The sequence below is a fragment of the Dipodomys merriami genome, unplaced genomic scaffold, assembly GCF_024711535.1.
Source record: "Dipodomys merriami isolate MVZ:Mamm:240054 unplaced genomic scaffold, mDipMer1.0.p SCAF_3, whole genome shotgun sequence".
In the NCBI taxonomy this organism is placed as follows: domain Eukaryota; kingdom Metazoa; phylum Chordata; class Mammalia; order Rodentia; family Heteromyidae; genus Dipodomys; species Dipodomys merriami.
In genome coordinates, this window is record NW_027204492.1 from 66,551,252 (window position 1) to 66,568,746 (window position 17,495).

General features: G+C 40.3%; 1 protein-coding gene across 1 annotated transcript in view; it reads right to left on the minus strand.

Annotated features, from left to right (window-relative positions):
* Positions 1 to 17,139, minus strand: part of Mtmr8 (myotubularin related protein 8) — an 84,129-nt gene extending 66,990 nt beyond the window's left edge. The window contains exon 1 of the mRNA XM_070039091.1: positions 17,038 to 17,139. Within this exon, the coding sequence (XP_069895192.1) occupies positions 17,038 to 17,061 (24 nt within the window). The 5' untranslated portion in view covers positions 17,062 to 17,139. The remainder of the gene's footprint in view (positions 1 to 17,037) is intronic.
* Between the last annotated feature and the right edge of the window lie 356 nt (positions 17,140 to 17,495).

A 17,495-nucleotide genomic window follows, 5' to 3' on the forward strand; every position in this document is an offset into this window, starting at 1 on the left:
ACTCAAGTTGTAGAGTACCAGTCTTGAGTGAAAAAGCTCTCAGCACTCAGGTCCTGAGTTCAAGCCCAAGAACCAGCATCAAAAAATGTAGCCTTGCTAGGTACCCATGGCTTACGCCTGTAATCCTAGCTACTCAGGAGGCTGAGATCTGAGGATCACAGTTCAAAGCCAGCCCAAGCAGGAAAGTCTGTGAGACTCTTATCCCCAATTAAACATCAGAAAACCAGAAGTGGTGCTGTGGCTCAAGTGATAGAGCACTAGTCTTGAGCTGAAGAGCTGAGGGACAGAGTTCAAGCCCCATGACCGACCAAAAAAAAAAAAGGTAGCCTTTGGGGAGGAACGAAAGTTGAACAGCTGACACCCACTGACCTTTAGGGCTTACACATAAGGAAACACAGAATAATATTTGATCATGATTATAAGAAAGAATAGACTCTATTTTCTGAGAAGCCTCGGCCTCTTCAAAAGTTTGTGCTGGCTGGGAAGGTGGCTCAGTGGTAGAGCGCTTGCCTTGCATGTCTGAGGCCCTGGGTTCGATTCCTCAGCACCACATAAGCAAAAAAAAGCCAGAAGTGGTGCTGTGGCTCAAGTGGTAAAGCACTAGCCTTGAGCTGAAGAGCTGAGGGACAGTGCCCAGACCCAGAGTTCAGGCCCCATGACCAGACCCAAAAAACAAAAACAAACAAAAGTTGGTGCTGTGAAGGTTGTTAGCAAATTTTTTAAAACTAATATTGAAGTTGTGAAATCCTTCAAGCAGCATTCTCAGGGGAACTATATTTCTCTTCTGGCTATAGATGCTAAGAGGAGAAACAAGTTTCACTAGGTTGAAGGACAAAGAAAGAGAACATGGGAGACTTTTCCTTTAAACATCCTCTTTCCCCAGAACCTAGACTTTATGCCATCGAAGTAAAAGCCAATTTGTAGATCCAAGCTTAAGTTTTTAAAAATTAGTATTACTTAGCTTTTTACAAGAGCTGCTGGAAAGCTGGGCACTAGTAACTCACAAATGTAATCCTAGGTAGTCAGAAGGCTGAAACTTATCATTCAAGGCTAGTGCTGATAGGAAGTCTATGCTATTCCACCTCCAATTAACCAGCAAAATGCTACACTGGAGGCATGGCTCAGGTAGGACACCAGCCCTGAGCAAGCAAGCTGAGTGAGCACAAAGTCCTGAATTCAAGCAATGGTTTTAAAAATTCTTCTAGAAAGGGCAACCATTTCTTTCTTTAAAAAAAAATCTCTGGTTTGGTATTCTCAGCCAGAAAGAGATGAATGCTCCAGTCAAATTGTAGATAGCAACTGTCTAGGTGATTCATTTGACAGACGAAATGAAAGACTGCTAACAACCAAGTCTGTGTCAACAGAATTCTCAGATCAGGCCCGAGGAGGCAAACATTGTTCTATGTCTATTCCAAGGCTTGATGCCTGGAATCTTCAAATTCCTCACTAGACTTTTACTCTGCCCCACTTTCCCTCTCCTGAATTTGTAAATATACTTCTATCTATGTTATTAATATTTCAGCCAACCTTTAAGCTTGCTTTATTTTTTGGCAACACTTGAGTTTGAGCTCAGGGCTGTGTATTTGCTATGGAAGTGTTCTACCACTTGAACTATGCCCTCACCCCCTTTTAGCTTCCTTTTGTATCAGCTAATTCATCTTGTCTCAGATTCTTTTGGAATTTGGGGGTAACTCCAGAACTATGAGAAAATAAATATTGCTCCAAAAAAGAGAAAATAATAGATTTGGGTGCTAATAGGTAGGAAAGACTATGAGAATCTTATCTCCAATTAACCAGCAAAAATCTGGAAGTGGTTCAAGTGGTAGAGTGACAACCTTGAGCAAAAAAGCTCTGGAACAGTGCCCAGGCCCTAGGTTCCAGCCCCATACTGACACACTGACACACACACACACACACACACACACACACACACACACACAAACACAAACACACACACACACAGAGAACATGTTCTATATGAGGGAAACTTTAAGGACAATGTAACATAATGGATACTTGGAAGCCCACCTAATGATCTATTTGTCTGGAGTGGAGCCCTGGGATTATTTAAGGTGATTCTAATGTGTAACCATCACTGATATCCATTAAATTAATCCTGACGTGTTTAGCTGAAGATTGAAATCAACTGAGGAATTTACTAACAAAATGCTCATTACCATGATTTGAACATTATGCATTGTGGACCACACTGTACCCTCATAAATGTGTACAATTATCATGTGTCAATTAAAAATATAAATAAAGATACTGATGCCTGAGTCAACCCCTAGAGATTCTGATGTAAATTATCTCAATCATGAGAGTTTGAAAAAGTTCCTCAGCTCAGTAGTTACTATGTTGAAAAATAAACTATACAACTTGTAGGTGGGGACAAGATGGAAAAACTAAGAGAGAGTTAGTAATAGGTACAAAACATTGGACCTATTACCTGACTTCTGTAACTCTTCATGCATCACCTTCATAATAACAATAAAATAGTTTAACAAAAGAAAAAGGTAGAAACCTTCCATAATCAACCAAGATGGCATTGGAAAAGCATTGAAAAATACATCTTTAAAGAAATGTATATTAAAAATAAAGTTCCATAAAATAAAAAATAAATTGAAAAAAAAAAGTTGTTCTCTCTGTCCCTCCCTTTCTGTCTCTCCCTGTCTCTCCCTCTCTGTCTCTCCCTCTCTGTCTCTCTCCTCTCTCTCTCTCCCTTTCTTGACAGTTCTGGGGCTTGAACTCAGGAAGGGCCTAGACTCTATCCCTGAGCCTCTCTGCTCAAGGCTAGCACTCTCCCATTTGAGCCACACCACCACTTCTGGCTTTTTCTGTTTATGTGGTACTGAGGAATCAAACGCAGGGCCTCATGCATGCTAGGCAAGCACTCTACCACTAAACCACATTCATCTTATTATTTTTCAGGGCTAGGCTCTAAGGTTCACTCCTAAATACAAAAATAACCACTATAATAACAAAATTAAGACATTACTATGTACCAAGTATTGAACTTCTCATTTTAATTCTTACTATAGCCCAGAGGCAGTTCTGCTTGAGAGAAAACAAGATCTTTTGATCACTGGTCCACAGAAATCTGTCCTGCAAAGTCATTTTAAAATTGTTTGCCAGACTCAAGAAATACAAGTCTTATTTTCTTGTACAAGCTAAGAAAACATTAATTCAGTACAATGCTATCTCTGCTGCAGAAATATATACTGTTAAGTAAAACTGTGGGTATATAACAGAGGTTCATTAGAAATTTCATTTTTGTTTTCCATCCCTCCCTAGTCCTTTTTGCTGAAGAGAAGCCCTTCCTTAGGTTTAAGTATCTAGTTTCATGAGATTAAAAAAAAAAGTGATGTCCTAGCAAAAAGAAGAGGAGGAGGAGGAGGAGGAGGAGGAGGAGGAGGAGGAGGAGGAGGAGGAGGAGGAGGAGGAGGAAGAGGAGGAAGAGGAGGAAGGGGAAGGGGAAGGGGAAGGGGAAGGGGAAGGGGAAGAAGGAAGAAGGAAGAAGAAGAAGAAGGAGAAGGAGAAGGAGAAGGAGAAGGAGAAGGAGAAGGAGAAAGAGAAGGAGAAGGAGAAGGAGAAGGAGAAGGAGAAGGAGAAGGAGAAGGAGAAGGAGAAGGAGAAGGAGAAGGAGAAGGAGAAGGAGAAGGAGACATACCTCTGGATGAGGAAGACTCTGTCCCAGAGTTTTGTGTTCAAGGCTAGCGCTCTACCACTCGAGCCACAGCAATACTTTGAGCTTTTTGGTGTTTAATTGGGGAGAAGAATCTTATGAATTTTCTTGCCCAGGCTGGCTTTGAATCATGATCCCCAGATCTCAGCTTTAGTAGCTAGTGAACCACCAGTGACCAGCTTCTCATATTTTCTTTTGAGACAGATTCCTCTCTTTTTAGAAAGACTCCTGTCTTTTTTAAAGTCAGCTTTGACTGAACCTGTTTCCTTCTACCAGTTTGTCTCTATGATATTCTATAGAGCGAAGAACAAGACAAACCTTAGATTCCAGTAATAGGAGGCTCTTGATTTGGACTGAGCCCTAGCAGTAGGCTCCAACACACTTGACCAAAACAAAATAGAGTCCCACATGCCAAATACCACTTAAAGTGAAATCATGAGGAAGAACTTCCAAATAAGACTAGGTTTTCCTGAAAATAGGATGTTCCAGTCTGAGTCACAGTAATGTCTCCTCCAGCTGGGTGCAAGTGCCTCATGCTTGCAATCCTTACCTACTCAGGAGGCTGAGATCTGAGGCTTGAGGTTTGAAGCCAGCCAAGGCAGGAAAGTTTATGAATATTCTTTTTTTTTAATTGTGAAAATACCTTACAGAGGGGTTACAAATACATGGCAAGGTAATGAGTGCATTTCTTATCAAGCATTATTGCCTCCTCCTTTGTTTCCCCTTACCATCCCTTCCCATCTCCCCCCCTCACCCCACTTAACCCCTCCCCCTGCGCCAAAGTTGTAACATTCATTTTCGACATAACATGTTGTACATCTCATTGGTGCAATTAATTACAGAAAAATTAATCACAGAAAAATCTGGAAGTGGCAAGTGGTAAAATGCTAAGCTTTAAGCACAAAAGCTCAGGGACAGCGCCCAGGCCCAGAGTTCAAAAAAGAAGTCCCCTCTATCTCAACCCTACTAAGAAAGTAACTTTAACATAATGTTAACCAATATTTTTTCCTTTTGTTTTCCTTCTTCTCACCATACAAAATCCATTGTTCTGGTGGTTACATAGTGGGAGCTTTCATTGTATTTTGTGGAAATGGAGGCAACTCCATTCATGCACTCATGGAAACCAATTAGACTGATAAATATACCTGCAGAATTTTGTCTTTGGTCAATTCTAAGGCAGCTAAAGAGGGGCTGAAGTAAGAGAGAGGAGAATTGGATAATAAGTGTCCAAGTAGGAAGGAAGGGAAAGGGAAACAGACCAGAGATGGAGAAAGAAGTTATTAAGCAAAATTCACAAAAGTCTACTGTAAGATAAAATACTCTCTAAACCCAAGAGGCACTTTAGGCCTAAAAATTCAGATGGGGAAGAAAGGGAGAAAAAAGAATCCGCACTATCCTTTAGGGCAGAAGATATGCAGAAAAGAAAATATTTACAGCGAACAATACAAAGCATCACTGCTGCAAGAGAAACAGGGATACAAAGATGTTCTAAAGAGGCATGGTGCTCACTTGAATACAGGATATATAAATTTGGTGAGAGCGGTTTGGTAAAGGCTTGTGGTTACTTCATCAAACTGAAAAGTTAAAAGGAAATTTCCAGCCACTCAATTACTCAAACCGGTAATCCTAGCTACTCAAGAGGCTGAGATCTGAGGATTGAAAGCCCAGGCAGGAAAATCTGTGAGGCTTTCAATTAGCTACCACAAAGCCGGAAGTGAAGCATGACAACACACACACACACACACACACACACACACACACACACACACACAAGCAGAGAGAGACAGAAAAGGAAATGTAAGCTTGTCCTTACCAGAGAAAGTGAAGCATCACACACACACACACACACACACACACACACACACAAGCAGAGAGAGAGACAGAAAAGGAAATGTAAGCTTGTCCTTACCAGAGAAAGTGAAGCATCACACACACACACACACACACACACACACACACACACACACACACACACACACACACACACACACACACACAAAGCATAGAAACAGAAAAGGAAATGTAAGCTTGTCCTTACCAGAGGAAGTGAAGCATCTCACACACACACACACACACACACACACACACACACACACACACAAGCAGAGAGACAGAAAAGGAAATGTAAGTTTGTCCTTACCAGAGGAAATATATTGCAATAAGATTAATACAAGAAATGAGAGTTAAATGGACAGGGCTCATTCACACTCAGGGCAAGAAGTCACAGTTCAAGGGGGAAATAAACAAGAGGCATGGAACCAGACTTGAAGCAGTAAAGCAATTTTAGTTCCCTCTCCTACTTAACCCAGAGAATCTTGTGTGTCCCTGAATAGCAAGAGATATAAATAAGGGGTAAACTGGCCATGCAGAGTTCTTGTTAAGACCCAGGGCAAGATATTCCAAAAAGGTTACACAATTCAAGAATAGAGTGTACCACCTGGAGGGTACTTTCTCAGGAAGCTTCAAAGAAGGAAACTCCAAACCCAGCCTAGATTTCATATAGGCCTCCATCGAGTAGGGAACCTTATCAGGGAGAATCTTCTAGAAGACCTTGTCTTGTTTCTAGTCATGAGCACCAGAGCCCATTTTGGTCTTAAGAAAATATGGTAAGAATATTCCTTCACCTGGTGTGCTAATTTAGCCAATAGAAACTAGTTCTGTCATAAATGTAGAAAGAAGGGGGGAAAATTCGGAAGAAGGAAGAGACAATAGGAGAGGGGAGAGAGGGAGAAGGGGAGAGAGGAAAGGAAGGAGAGAGGGGAGGAAAGGAAAAGAGGAGTAAGAAGTAAGAAAAGAGAAGGGGAATACTAAAGAGCAAAGAGATGTTGGGGACAGGTGCTGGTGGCTCACACCTGTAATCCTAGCTACTCAGGAGGCTGAGATCTGAGGATTGAGGTTCAAAGCCGGCCCAGGCAGGGAAGTCTGAGATACTCTTATCTCCAATAAACCACCAGAAAACCAGAAGTGGCGCTGTAGCTCAAGTGATAGAGCGCTATCCTTGAGCTGAAGAGCTAAGGGACAGCGCCCAGGCCCAGAATTCAGGCCCCACCACCAACAAAAAAAAAAGAGAGAGAGAGAGCTGGGAGCTGGTGGCTCATGCCTGTAATCCTAGCTACTCAGAAGCCTTAGACTTGAGGATTCTGGTTCAAAGCCAGCCAGGGTAGAAGAGTTTGTGAGACTCTTATCTTCTATTAATCAGCAGAAAACCGGAAGTGGTGCTGTGGATCAAAGGGGTAGAATACTAGCTTTGAGTAAAAAAACTTAGAGACAGCTCCAGGCCCTTAGGCTCATGACTGACAAAAAAAAAAAAAAAAGGCAGAGAGATGAGGTAGAAAGAAAAGGAAAGAGGAAAAGAGGCTACCCATCACTATGTACTTTATAGACTTCAATTCCCATCATGCTACTACATTTCTTTGTTAGTTTTACACTTCTTAGCTGTAGTTAGAGCGATGTGAGATTTACAAGTGCTTTACTGTTGAAAAAAGCTATGCACCATAAACCACACTTTTTTTTCATTGCTTTTCCAGGAAGGGATGAAGACAGGAAGTCAAGTGCACTTTAGATGTCCCTATTTGTCACTATAATTGTAATAACTTGGATATTCCATAAAATAAACAAAAGATGAAACATCTGGCTCCACATTACCAATGCTGCCATCAGCTGCACGATGCTAAATAAGTCTTGCTCCAGTAGCATCACTTCTAAGCAGACACCATTGGCCATAAAAACATATAATAACGAGTTGCTCTCTTGCTTTCAAGGCAAGCATCTCTAAGCTAGGTCTATTTTTCAAAGGAAAAAAAAATAAGACTATATGTAATAGAAGAGAAAAAAAAGGGAAAGGTAGAAGCAAACTAAGTCTTCTGTGTCAATATGTACAAGGTCATTTGAATCAGGTATTAAAATGCAATACATGAGTGGAAATGTCACAATGAAATCCACCCCCTGTACAATTAAAGTATGTTAATAAAATACAATGCAACACCCTTGAACATATGCCTTACTGCAGTGAAAGCATATTTGACTTGGAAAGGAACTGTGCATCTCAGGTTCTACATCTACCATTATAAAATGCTAGGAATTAGAATGAACCTTCCAGAAAAAAACAGCATTTCTCAAAGTATGTTCTATGAATCCTAGTTCCACACGATGTTAATGGGTATTCATACAAACATGCATATATACATCACAGAAAGATTTACAGTGAGAGTAAGAAAAGACTGGGTAAAACAAATATAAACAGGATTCTTTGTTGCAGGGCTTTTAGTTTATTAGGATAACATTCATTATGAATCTCCACGGGGTTTGTCAAGTCAATTTATTTTACTTAAAACACTTATTTTTTATTTTTAAGTAGTTGTACAAAGGGGTTTCAATTTGCCGTGCTTATTTATGAGAATAATGTCTCTTGATCAATGTCACCCCTTTCTTCATTCTCCTCCATCCCTCTCAACACCACCTATCCCTTTAAATAATTTGGTTTCGTTTAAACACACACACACACACACACACACACACACACACATGCACACATGCACGCATACACGCACACACGCGCATGCACACACCCCATATATATATATGTGTGTGTGTGTGTATATATATATATGTATATATATATATATATATATATATATATGTATTACTATGACTGCACCTACCGGCCTTTCTCCATTTATTTACCCTCCTCCCATTGACCTTGCACTTCCTCCCCTTCTCCCCAATACCCCTAAAAAACATGTCCAGCATTCTGATAATCATTTTGTTAAACTGTTCGTAGTTCAAAGGAATTACACCATTGTTTTTCTCCCCTGTATATACTATACTTAATATCTTTGTGTACATGTGAATATGACTCAGTATGTTTACATGTATATTTATAAATTACATCTAACTTCCACACCAAAGTATGTGTCCTTAATCCTTTGTGTTTTCAAACAAATTATCTTGTGAGACTAGTTCATAAGGAACATAGTTTAGGATATGCTTGTATAACCCAATCTGTTCATTTTTATTGAAGCAGTGTAATGAAAGGGGTTAAGAGTACATATTTTTGAGTCACAGACTGTCTAGCTTCATATTGCTTAAGCTTTTCTGGATGATTTCTTTAATCTTTAAAAGGAGCATAGCAATATTGCTGTGAGTGAAAATGTAAGTATGTGATATTTAAGGATTTGGATATTTTAACTACAGGTCAAGTGAATTACAGAGAGGTTAAAAGAAAACAGTTTAAAGTGACATATCAATATTAAATCTGAGGTCAGAATCCAGGTCTCCCAACTCCCTGTCCAATATTAGTTTCAAATAACGAAAATTAGAATTTCTCAAAAAATCTTTCTAAAACATTTCTATAATATACCACAAAGCACATATATATGCATATACACATAAACACAATCACGTTCATTCACACACACACACACACACACACACACATGCACGCACACATGCGTGCACCTCTAAAGGAAGTAGATTCCAGGAGTAACCACTTAGTTGTGTTTTCCAAAGTACAAAGGAGGCTTGGTGGTATAGAATACCACTCCACTGTCTATAAAAGTTACCAAAATGCCAGACCACTGCCACCAGGGCTTTGTAGATAGCTTACCCTCTTGTAATGTACCACCCAAAAGCTTTGCTGAATTCCTGCAGAAGCAAATAGACCTCTGAGACAAGCTACATATACTTTGAGATCTCACATGATTCATTCTTCCTTTCTTTTCTCTTCTTCCTTTTTCTTTCTCTCCTTCCTCCCTCCCTCTCTCCCTTCTCTCTCTCTTTCTTTCTCTCTCTCTTTTTCCTTGTGTGCTCATGCACACTCATACATGCACATGCAGGCACATGTGGCAGTACTAGGGCTTGAACTCAGGGCCTGTGTACTCTTTATTAGCTGTTTCTGTTCAAGTTTAGTGCTCTACCATTTGAGCCACTTCTGGCTTTTTGGTGATCAACTGGAAATAAGAGTTTTACAGATAGCTGGGTGCCCGTTGCTCATGCCTGTAATCCTAGTTACTCAGGAGGCTGAGATCTGAGGATGGAGGCTCAAAGCCAACCCCGGCAGGAAAGTCCATGAGACTCTTATCTCCAATAAACCACTAGAAAACTGGAAGTGGTGCTGTGGCTCAAGGGGTAGAGAACTCGCCTTGAGCTCAAGAGAGCAAGGACAGTGCCCAAGCCCAGAGTTCAAGCTCCACAACCGACAAATAAACAAACAAACAAATAAATAAATAAAGAGGTTCACAGACTTTTCTGCCTGGACTGGCTTTGAACCTTGATCCTCAGATCTCAACTTCCTAAGTAGCTAGGATTATAGGTATGAGCCACTGGCACTAGGCTCTCCTAGGATTCTTTTTATTATTTTTTTTAAATTTATTTATGTGGTACTGAGGAATTGAACCCAAGGCCTCATGCAGGCTATGCAAGCACTCTACCACTAAGCTACATTCCCAGCCCCCTAAAATTCTTATATTCTAAAGACTCTACCATTTTTGTGCCCTAGTAGAAAGAAATGGGACTATTTAGCTATTGAGCACTTAATATGTGTCAGGTCCTCAACATACCTTGTTTTAATCTTCTTCATAGTCTCAAGAAGCAGATAATATGCCAATTTTATAAACAGCACAGAGTGCTGAAATGATTTGCTCAAGAACCCAGAGCTAATTGAGTAACATATCTTGAATTCAGATCCAGCTGTGTGTTTAGCACATGTAGGGGAAAATTTCTCTATACTATACCACTTCCTAGAATGAAAAGATCAAAGTGAAGTCAAATAGATTTAGACTTTTCAGAACAGGAAGGTCAGCACAATTCTCAACCTTAGAAACACAGTTTCCTTGATAATAAAAAAGCCATTTTTTCAGTCCAGTTTTATCTCTATTTTGACCCTGCTTCTTTCCTAAATGAGTTTGAGGTGGACTATAACAAAAGACAGATCTACTATTAGGTTATTAGAATAGAAAATCAAAGCCATGAAAAGGAAGGGAAAACAAGGTCAAGGGCTAATGCAGTTAATATGATAGAACCTTAAATCTGTTCTTAGCTTCCTAGAAGTGGTCAAAAATTATTTGCTTTTAGGAAAGCTTCAGACAAATTGTAATCTCCTTGAGAGCAGGAAGGGTTGATTGAAAAGCACTTTGTAATAACACAAATTGTTACTATTTTTTAAAATTATTAGAATAGCATTCTATACTCATGTGACACTCTGATTATTTTAGATACTGTTTCCATTATAACAACACATACTTTATCATTGTCTGAACCAGTCATTCATACTAAATAACTAAAGATAATACTGCCTCTGCTAATTGCCAAATGTTTGTCCTTGAACAAGAAACTCTTAATTCTCTTGTCCTCAGATTTCATACTGTGAAATGAAAGGCTTGAACTACTGGTAGATGATCTTTACATATTTATATATTTTCACTTTAATTGAAGTCTAGCTTACAGATAAATTGCACTCATTTTTAGTGTATAATTACTTTCAGTTTACAGTTGCACAAGTATCACCACAATATGATCTTAGAGTATTTCCTATCATACCAGACACCACATTTTCATTCTTCTTTTAAATAATCTTTTAAAACATCTTTTCTGGTCTGGCACCAGTGGCTCACATCGGTAAGCCTAGCTACTCAGGAGGCTTAAATCTGAGGACCCTGGTTTGAAGGCAGCCCAGGAAGGAAAAGGACTCTTATCTCCAATTAAGTGTAAGTGCAGCACACTCCAATTAAGTGTAAGCGTGCGCGCGTGCACTCACACACACATGCGCGCACACACACACACGCGCGCACTCCTCTCAGTCACAATCACTGATATCTACTAAATTAATTTAAATAAAAAACTAAAATATTGATAAAATATCCTTTCTAGCCAGATGATGGTGGCTCTCTCTTGTAATCCTAGCTACTTAGGATGATGAGATCTGAGGATCAGGATTGAAAGCCAGATCAGGCAGGAAAGTCCATGAGACTCTAATCTTAGTTTAACCAGCAAAAGCCAGAAGTTGAGGTGTGCCTCAAGTGATAGAGCACAGGCTTTGAGCAGGAAAGCTAAGGGTCAGTGCCCAGGTCCTGAGTTCAAGCTCTAGTAATGGCACCAAAAAAATGTCCTTTTTAACTTGTACATTTCTAGACTTTTTTTTGGCAGTATAGGATCTGAACTGAGGTTAGACTAACATCTTTATAGTTCTTTATTACTCACAGAAACAAATTCAAATTCCTTTACAACCTATAAAACCTACCTTTCCAATTCAATTTCTTTCAAACTACCTCTTACCCCCTTGTCTTAATACTATTGCCTGTGAGTTTATGCTCTTGAAATTTTCTTGGCAGGAAGTCTTCCTTCCTTCACCAATTTTTGAACAGTTAAGCCATAAATATTATTTAGATTGTTTCAATGTTATCTTCTCCAGAAAGCTTTATTTCATATTCTTCCCATTCATCTACAACACAATCTTATTTGCTTTTAAATTTCAATAGCATTTCATTTATTTCTTTCATGAAAGCTTTCACTTTCATTCCTGGATCTTATACTTGGCATTTTACCACCTCCATTGATTAAGAAAATTGAGAGGCTCTCTGCTCTTTTCTAGCTCTTTCTCAGCTCTTTCCTTCTCTTCTCTTTCCCAGCTCCCTTCTCTTTCCTAGCTCTCTTTCCCACCTTTCCCAGATGCTCTCTTTTCTAGCTCTTTTCTCTCTTTTCTAGCTCTTTTCTCCCTCTTTCCCAGCTCTCTCTCTTTCCCAGCTCTCTTTCCCAGGCCTTTCTCTACCGCGTGGAGGACCAAGATGGCCTGGTGCCACCCGGAGCGATGAATAAACCTACCCCTTACCCGAATACCATGTGCGTGGTGCTGTTCTTATTCGGCTACCTCTTTTAAAAAAAAAAAAAGAAAAGAAATTTGAGAGGGAGCAGATGCTATAGCTAAACCAGCTTTCTTCCCTCAATAATTCCCAATGTGGTTTCCCTAAATAATAATAACTACTAATGATAATGATAGTAGTTGGTAGCTAAATTAATCATCTACCACGTACTAGACACTATTCTAAACACTTCTGCAAATATTAACTTATTTAATCCTTATAACAACCCTGTAAGAAAGTTACTATTATCACCAGCAATTTACAGAAAGAAAAAACACAGAGGCACAGAGAGGTTGCATAATTGCCAAGATTACAAAGCTAGTTGAGTAACAGAAAGGAGATCTGAATTCAGACAGTCTGACTCCAAGGTATGCAGACTTAACCACAGTAAATTTTCTTTGAAGCTTAATAAATGTTAGCTGAATAAATCCTAATTAATAAGGTACCATTCCAGGAAGGAAAGGTAATTAAGATCTCTAGGTACTAAGTCACATAGAAGTTATAAGGGCAGGGAAAAGCATAAGGAACAACTCTCATTCTGACAGGAGAGTCAATGAACTTTGGGGTAGGGCTGAAGTAATTCAATAATGACCACTGAACCCTAAGTTATAACTTTGTTTCTCATACATAGGTGACAGGAGTGCAGATTAGTAGTATTAGTGTCTATCAAAAGATAGGCATATTCTATGACCCAGAAATTCCACTCATATTTTTATTCCAACAAAAATGCATGTTTATATACATCAAAAGAATGTTCTAACTATGTTGAAAACGAACTTTACAACTTGTTGGGGGGAGGAGTTGAGGAGGTAGGGGGGAAAGGGATAGTAGGAGAAAAACAAAGGAGGAGGTAACAATGCTCGATAGGAAATGTACTCATTATCCTACTTATAACTGTAACCCCTCTGTACAGTATTTTTACAATAAAAATATATATGCGGAAAAAAGAAAAAAAAGAATGTTCTATGTGTAATACAAGATCTGAAAATTCCCTATCAACTGACAAATGGATAAATCTTATGTGGCATATTAATAATGAGGATTATTTATATATGGAATAATATGGATGAATCAATATTGAGCCAAAATTAGACACAAAGATTATTTACTGTATAAAATCATTTAAATTAAGCACAACAAAAGAGAAACCCAGTATATCCCTTTAGAATTCAGGATGGTAGTTAACCCTTAGGTGAGGTAGTGACTGAAAAGGAGCATGTTTTTCTTGATCTTGGTGCTAGCTATCTGGGTATATCCATTTGCCAATCTTCCATTGAACTATAAACTTATAATCTATGAATTGTGTGTGGTCTATCTCGTGTATATTGTACTTCAATACAATTTTTAACATCTGCCCAAAAAAGAATCAAAATCCAAAAGTAAAAGCCATTTCTCACACTTGACATAAGAAAGACTGACAAACTCGGTTTGTCCTGAGATAGACAAAATAGACATTTTTTCCTTTGTGGTAATGAGTAGGATAATGAGTTAACGAGGAGGTCACTGATTAAGTTGTGATTAATCTAGCCATTAGTGAAACCTTAATCTTTCCAGAAATTTAGAAAAAAAAAAAAAAAAAAACGATAGCAATACACACCCTGTGGGCAGTCATAGTCCTGCCAGGCACCAGAGAAATCTTCATTTGGAATTTTTATTCATATTTTAAACTTACATCACCCACATAATACATGACAGTCTGGTTACATGTTAGCTAAAATTTTCTTGAGCCTGAATCCCACCTTCACACCAATCTGAAACTGAGCAATTTGATCTTATTTTGTGCCGGTACTGGGGCTGGAACTCAGGGTCTGGGCATTATCTTAGTTTTTTTTTTCCACTTAAGGTTAGTACTCTACGACTTGACCCACAGCTCCCTTCCAGCTTTTTGGTAGTTAATTGGAGATAAGAGTCTCATGGACTTTTTCTGCCTGGGCTGGCTTAGAATTGCAAACCTTACATCTCAGCTTAAGTAACTAGGATTACAAGTGTGAACCACTAGTGATTGTATCTCTATAGGCCTCAGTTTCCTCATCTTAATATGGGAATAACAGTAACATCTCTCTCAATATATTTTTCCAATGATTGAAGAGCTACTTCATACAAAACAATTAGCACAGTGCCTATAATATAAACATTCAGTATGTCTTATCCACTATCATTATTTCTTTTTTTGGGGGGGGGTTCTGGTCGTGGGGCCTGAACTCTGGGCCTTGGCGCTGTCCCTCAGCTCTTCAGCTCAAGGCTAGCACTCTACCACTTGAGCCACAGCACCACTTCCGGCTTTTTTTTTCTTTTTGCTTATGTGGTGTTGGGGAATCAAGCCCAGGGCCTCATACATGCAAGGCAAGCGCTCTACCACTGAGCCACCTTCCCAGCCCCACAATCATTATTTCTCTGCTAGCCAGTTAATGGTTTCTTCTCCCTTCCATTACACATGGTCAGTTTAGTTCATAGCTTTAATTCTACCTTCCTACAGGTGGATTTAAATATCTTAGTATTTTAATCCTCAAGGGCAAAGGCAATTCCTCTTTTTTCTCTTTCCCAGTCAAAAGAACAAAAAGATTATTCAGGTAAACTTATTCTTAACTGGGCAAGTAAAATGGGTTGTTCTTAGGTGGGTTGCTAGAAAAGCAAGTTCATATAGAAGAAGGCCTTTGCCTTTTTAGTGGGGCTACCATGTCATACCACACAAGGAACCTGGTATAAATGACATGACCTGGAAATGAAGGGATTCAGATACAGTCAAGGGTGCATGCTACAAGGGATGTGGTTAATCTTCTACAGATAGGGGCATGAGGAGAGGCTGGTGAGTAAGGAAAATGTTTGAAGGCTGGATAGCTTGCTTTTCCCATCAGGTGTCAAAGTCTATAGCCAACAAGTAGGCAGAGAACACTTAGATTTTTGTTACAAAAAACCTCAAACTTTCAAATCAGGAGCTAGGTGCTATGGCTCATGCTTTTAATCTTAGCTATTTAGGAGGCTGAGATCTGAAGATCAGCTTTTGAAGCCAGCTGGGGCAGAAAAGTCTATGAGAATCTGATGTCCAATTAATCACCCACAGCCAGAAGTAGAGTTGTGGCTCAAGAGGGAGAGTGATGGCCTTGAGTGAACCAACCAAAGGAGTGTGCCCAGGCCCTGAGTTCAAGCTCTAGTAACGGCTAAAAACACCACCAAAACTTTCAGCTGAGCACTGGTGGCTCATGCCTATAAAACGTAGCTACTCTGGAGACTGAGATTTGAAGATAGTAGTTCAATACTAGTCCAGGCAGAGAAATCCTAGACATTCATCTCCCATTAACCAGTAAAAAGTTGAGAGTTGGGCTGTAGCTCAATTGGCAGAGATCTAGTCATGAGCAAAAAAAAGCCAAATTAGAGCACAAAATCTTTGAGTTCATGACCACGTACCAGCACATACATACATATACTGAAAAACTCCTTTCATGCATACTTTTTATTTAATCCTCAGAACCACCTGTGTGCAGTGAGCAGAGACAGTTTTATATTCTCATTGGGTAGATGAGAAAAGCCAAGCCTCAGAGTGGTTGAACAGTTTGCCTGAAGACATCAGTTCATGTTTGGTGAGATCAAACACCTTAATTAAATACTAGTGACTTCAAAATCCCTGGTCTTCCCCTTTAAACATGCTAGATTTTTATGTGGACTTGTTAGCCTAAGCCATATCTGTTACAAGCAATGGAAAAACATTAACCACATACTGGTTGTCAAGTCTTCACTGTTTCTCCATCCTAGTCAGGATAAGAAAACGTCAGTAGGAGGATGGAATTGGAATATACAGGGGTTGGCGTTGGTCTCAGAGGAAGATAGTAAGACAGGAGGGTCTGAAAAAAATGAGTGGGGAAAAAAAAGCCGAAGGGGCTCTAACTGCAGACTATAAACAGGCGCCAACTGACCAGGTATTGCTACACGTCTTGGGTTTCTCCTCCCATCTTAGCTCTTCACAGCCCCCTCCCCACTTCTGTTCCCGTAGCGGTCGGCCCCCTACCCCCCTCCCGCCAAAAACAACAACAACAACAACAACAACAACAACAACAACAACAACGCGCGTTAGGGGGCCGGCGAGGCATATTAAAGGGGCCATCTGGAAGTAACTGAAAAACGAGGAAGAAAAAAAGAATCAACTATGTAGGGGTATTGGGGAAAGCTGAAGTAAAGGTGGGTTTGAAGGTACCGGCTGAGGTAAGCAATGGAGCCCCATGGGGTCGGAGGAGCACGATAGACGCGAGCTGGAGCGGTAGTGTGTGTGGGACAGCGACACAGACCGCCTCTCTCCGCTCCGCGACCGCTCCGCGGCAGGTCCTGAGATGGACAGCGCAGTTTGGCTGAAAGGGGGTGTGGACTGAGAAAATGCCACGAATCCCAACACGGAAAGAGGGCGTCAAAGAGCAGCCCGAGGAAGCGCCGGAGTGTACCTGAACTCCCAGCTAAACACCAAGAAAGAGCCCACAGCTCCCGACCTTTTTCTAACTTTTTCTTTACCTTAGGTCTAGTGATATAGTCCATGGCCGCAGTTCCCACCAGCCAGACCCTCGGGCACTCTCTGGCTGCAGCCGTGCAGCCGCTCCAACGGTCACTGAGCTCAACGACTTTTATCCCCCCCCCCCCCCCATCCCGTCCCCCCTCCCGCGCCGCCCCCCCCCCGCCTCCGCCCACTCCAACTCTCGTTTTCGAATCCGCTTCTATGCTCTTATCGCGATATTTCTCCCGTAGCCATTTCCGCCATTTTTCTTTCTGGCAAATACTCTCTTCCGGAACTGATTTCAGTTCAGATTTCGTTTCAGATTTAGCCACGTCCAGACTTCATGCTTTAAGGGATCTAAGTTCCGATATCACTCCACTATTGTAATATTACCTAGAGAACACAGGTCGACTTGAGCTGCCTGCTGGATTTCTAGTTTTTTCACTGAGACCTTTGAACTCACTGAAGGTTTGTTTTT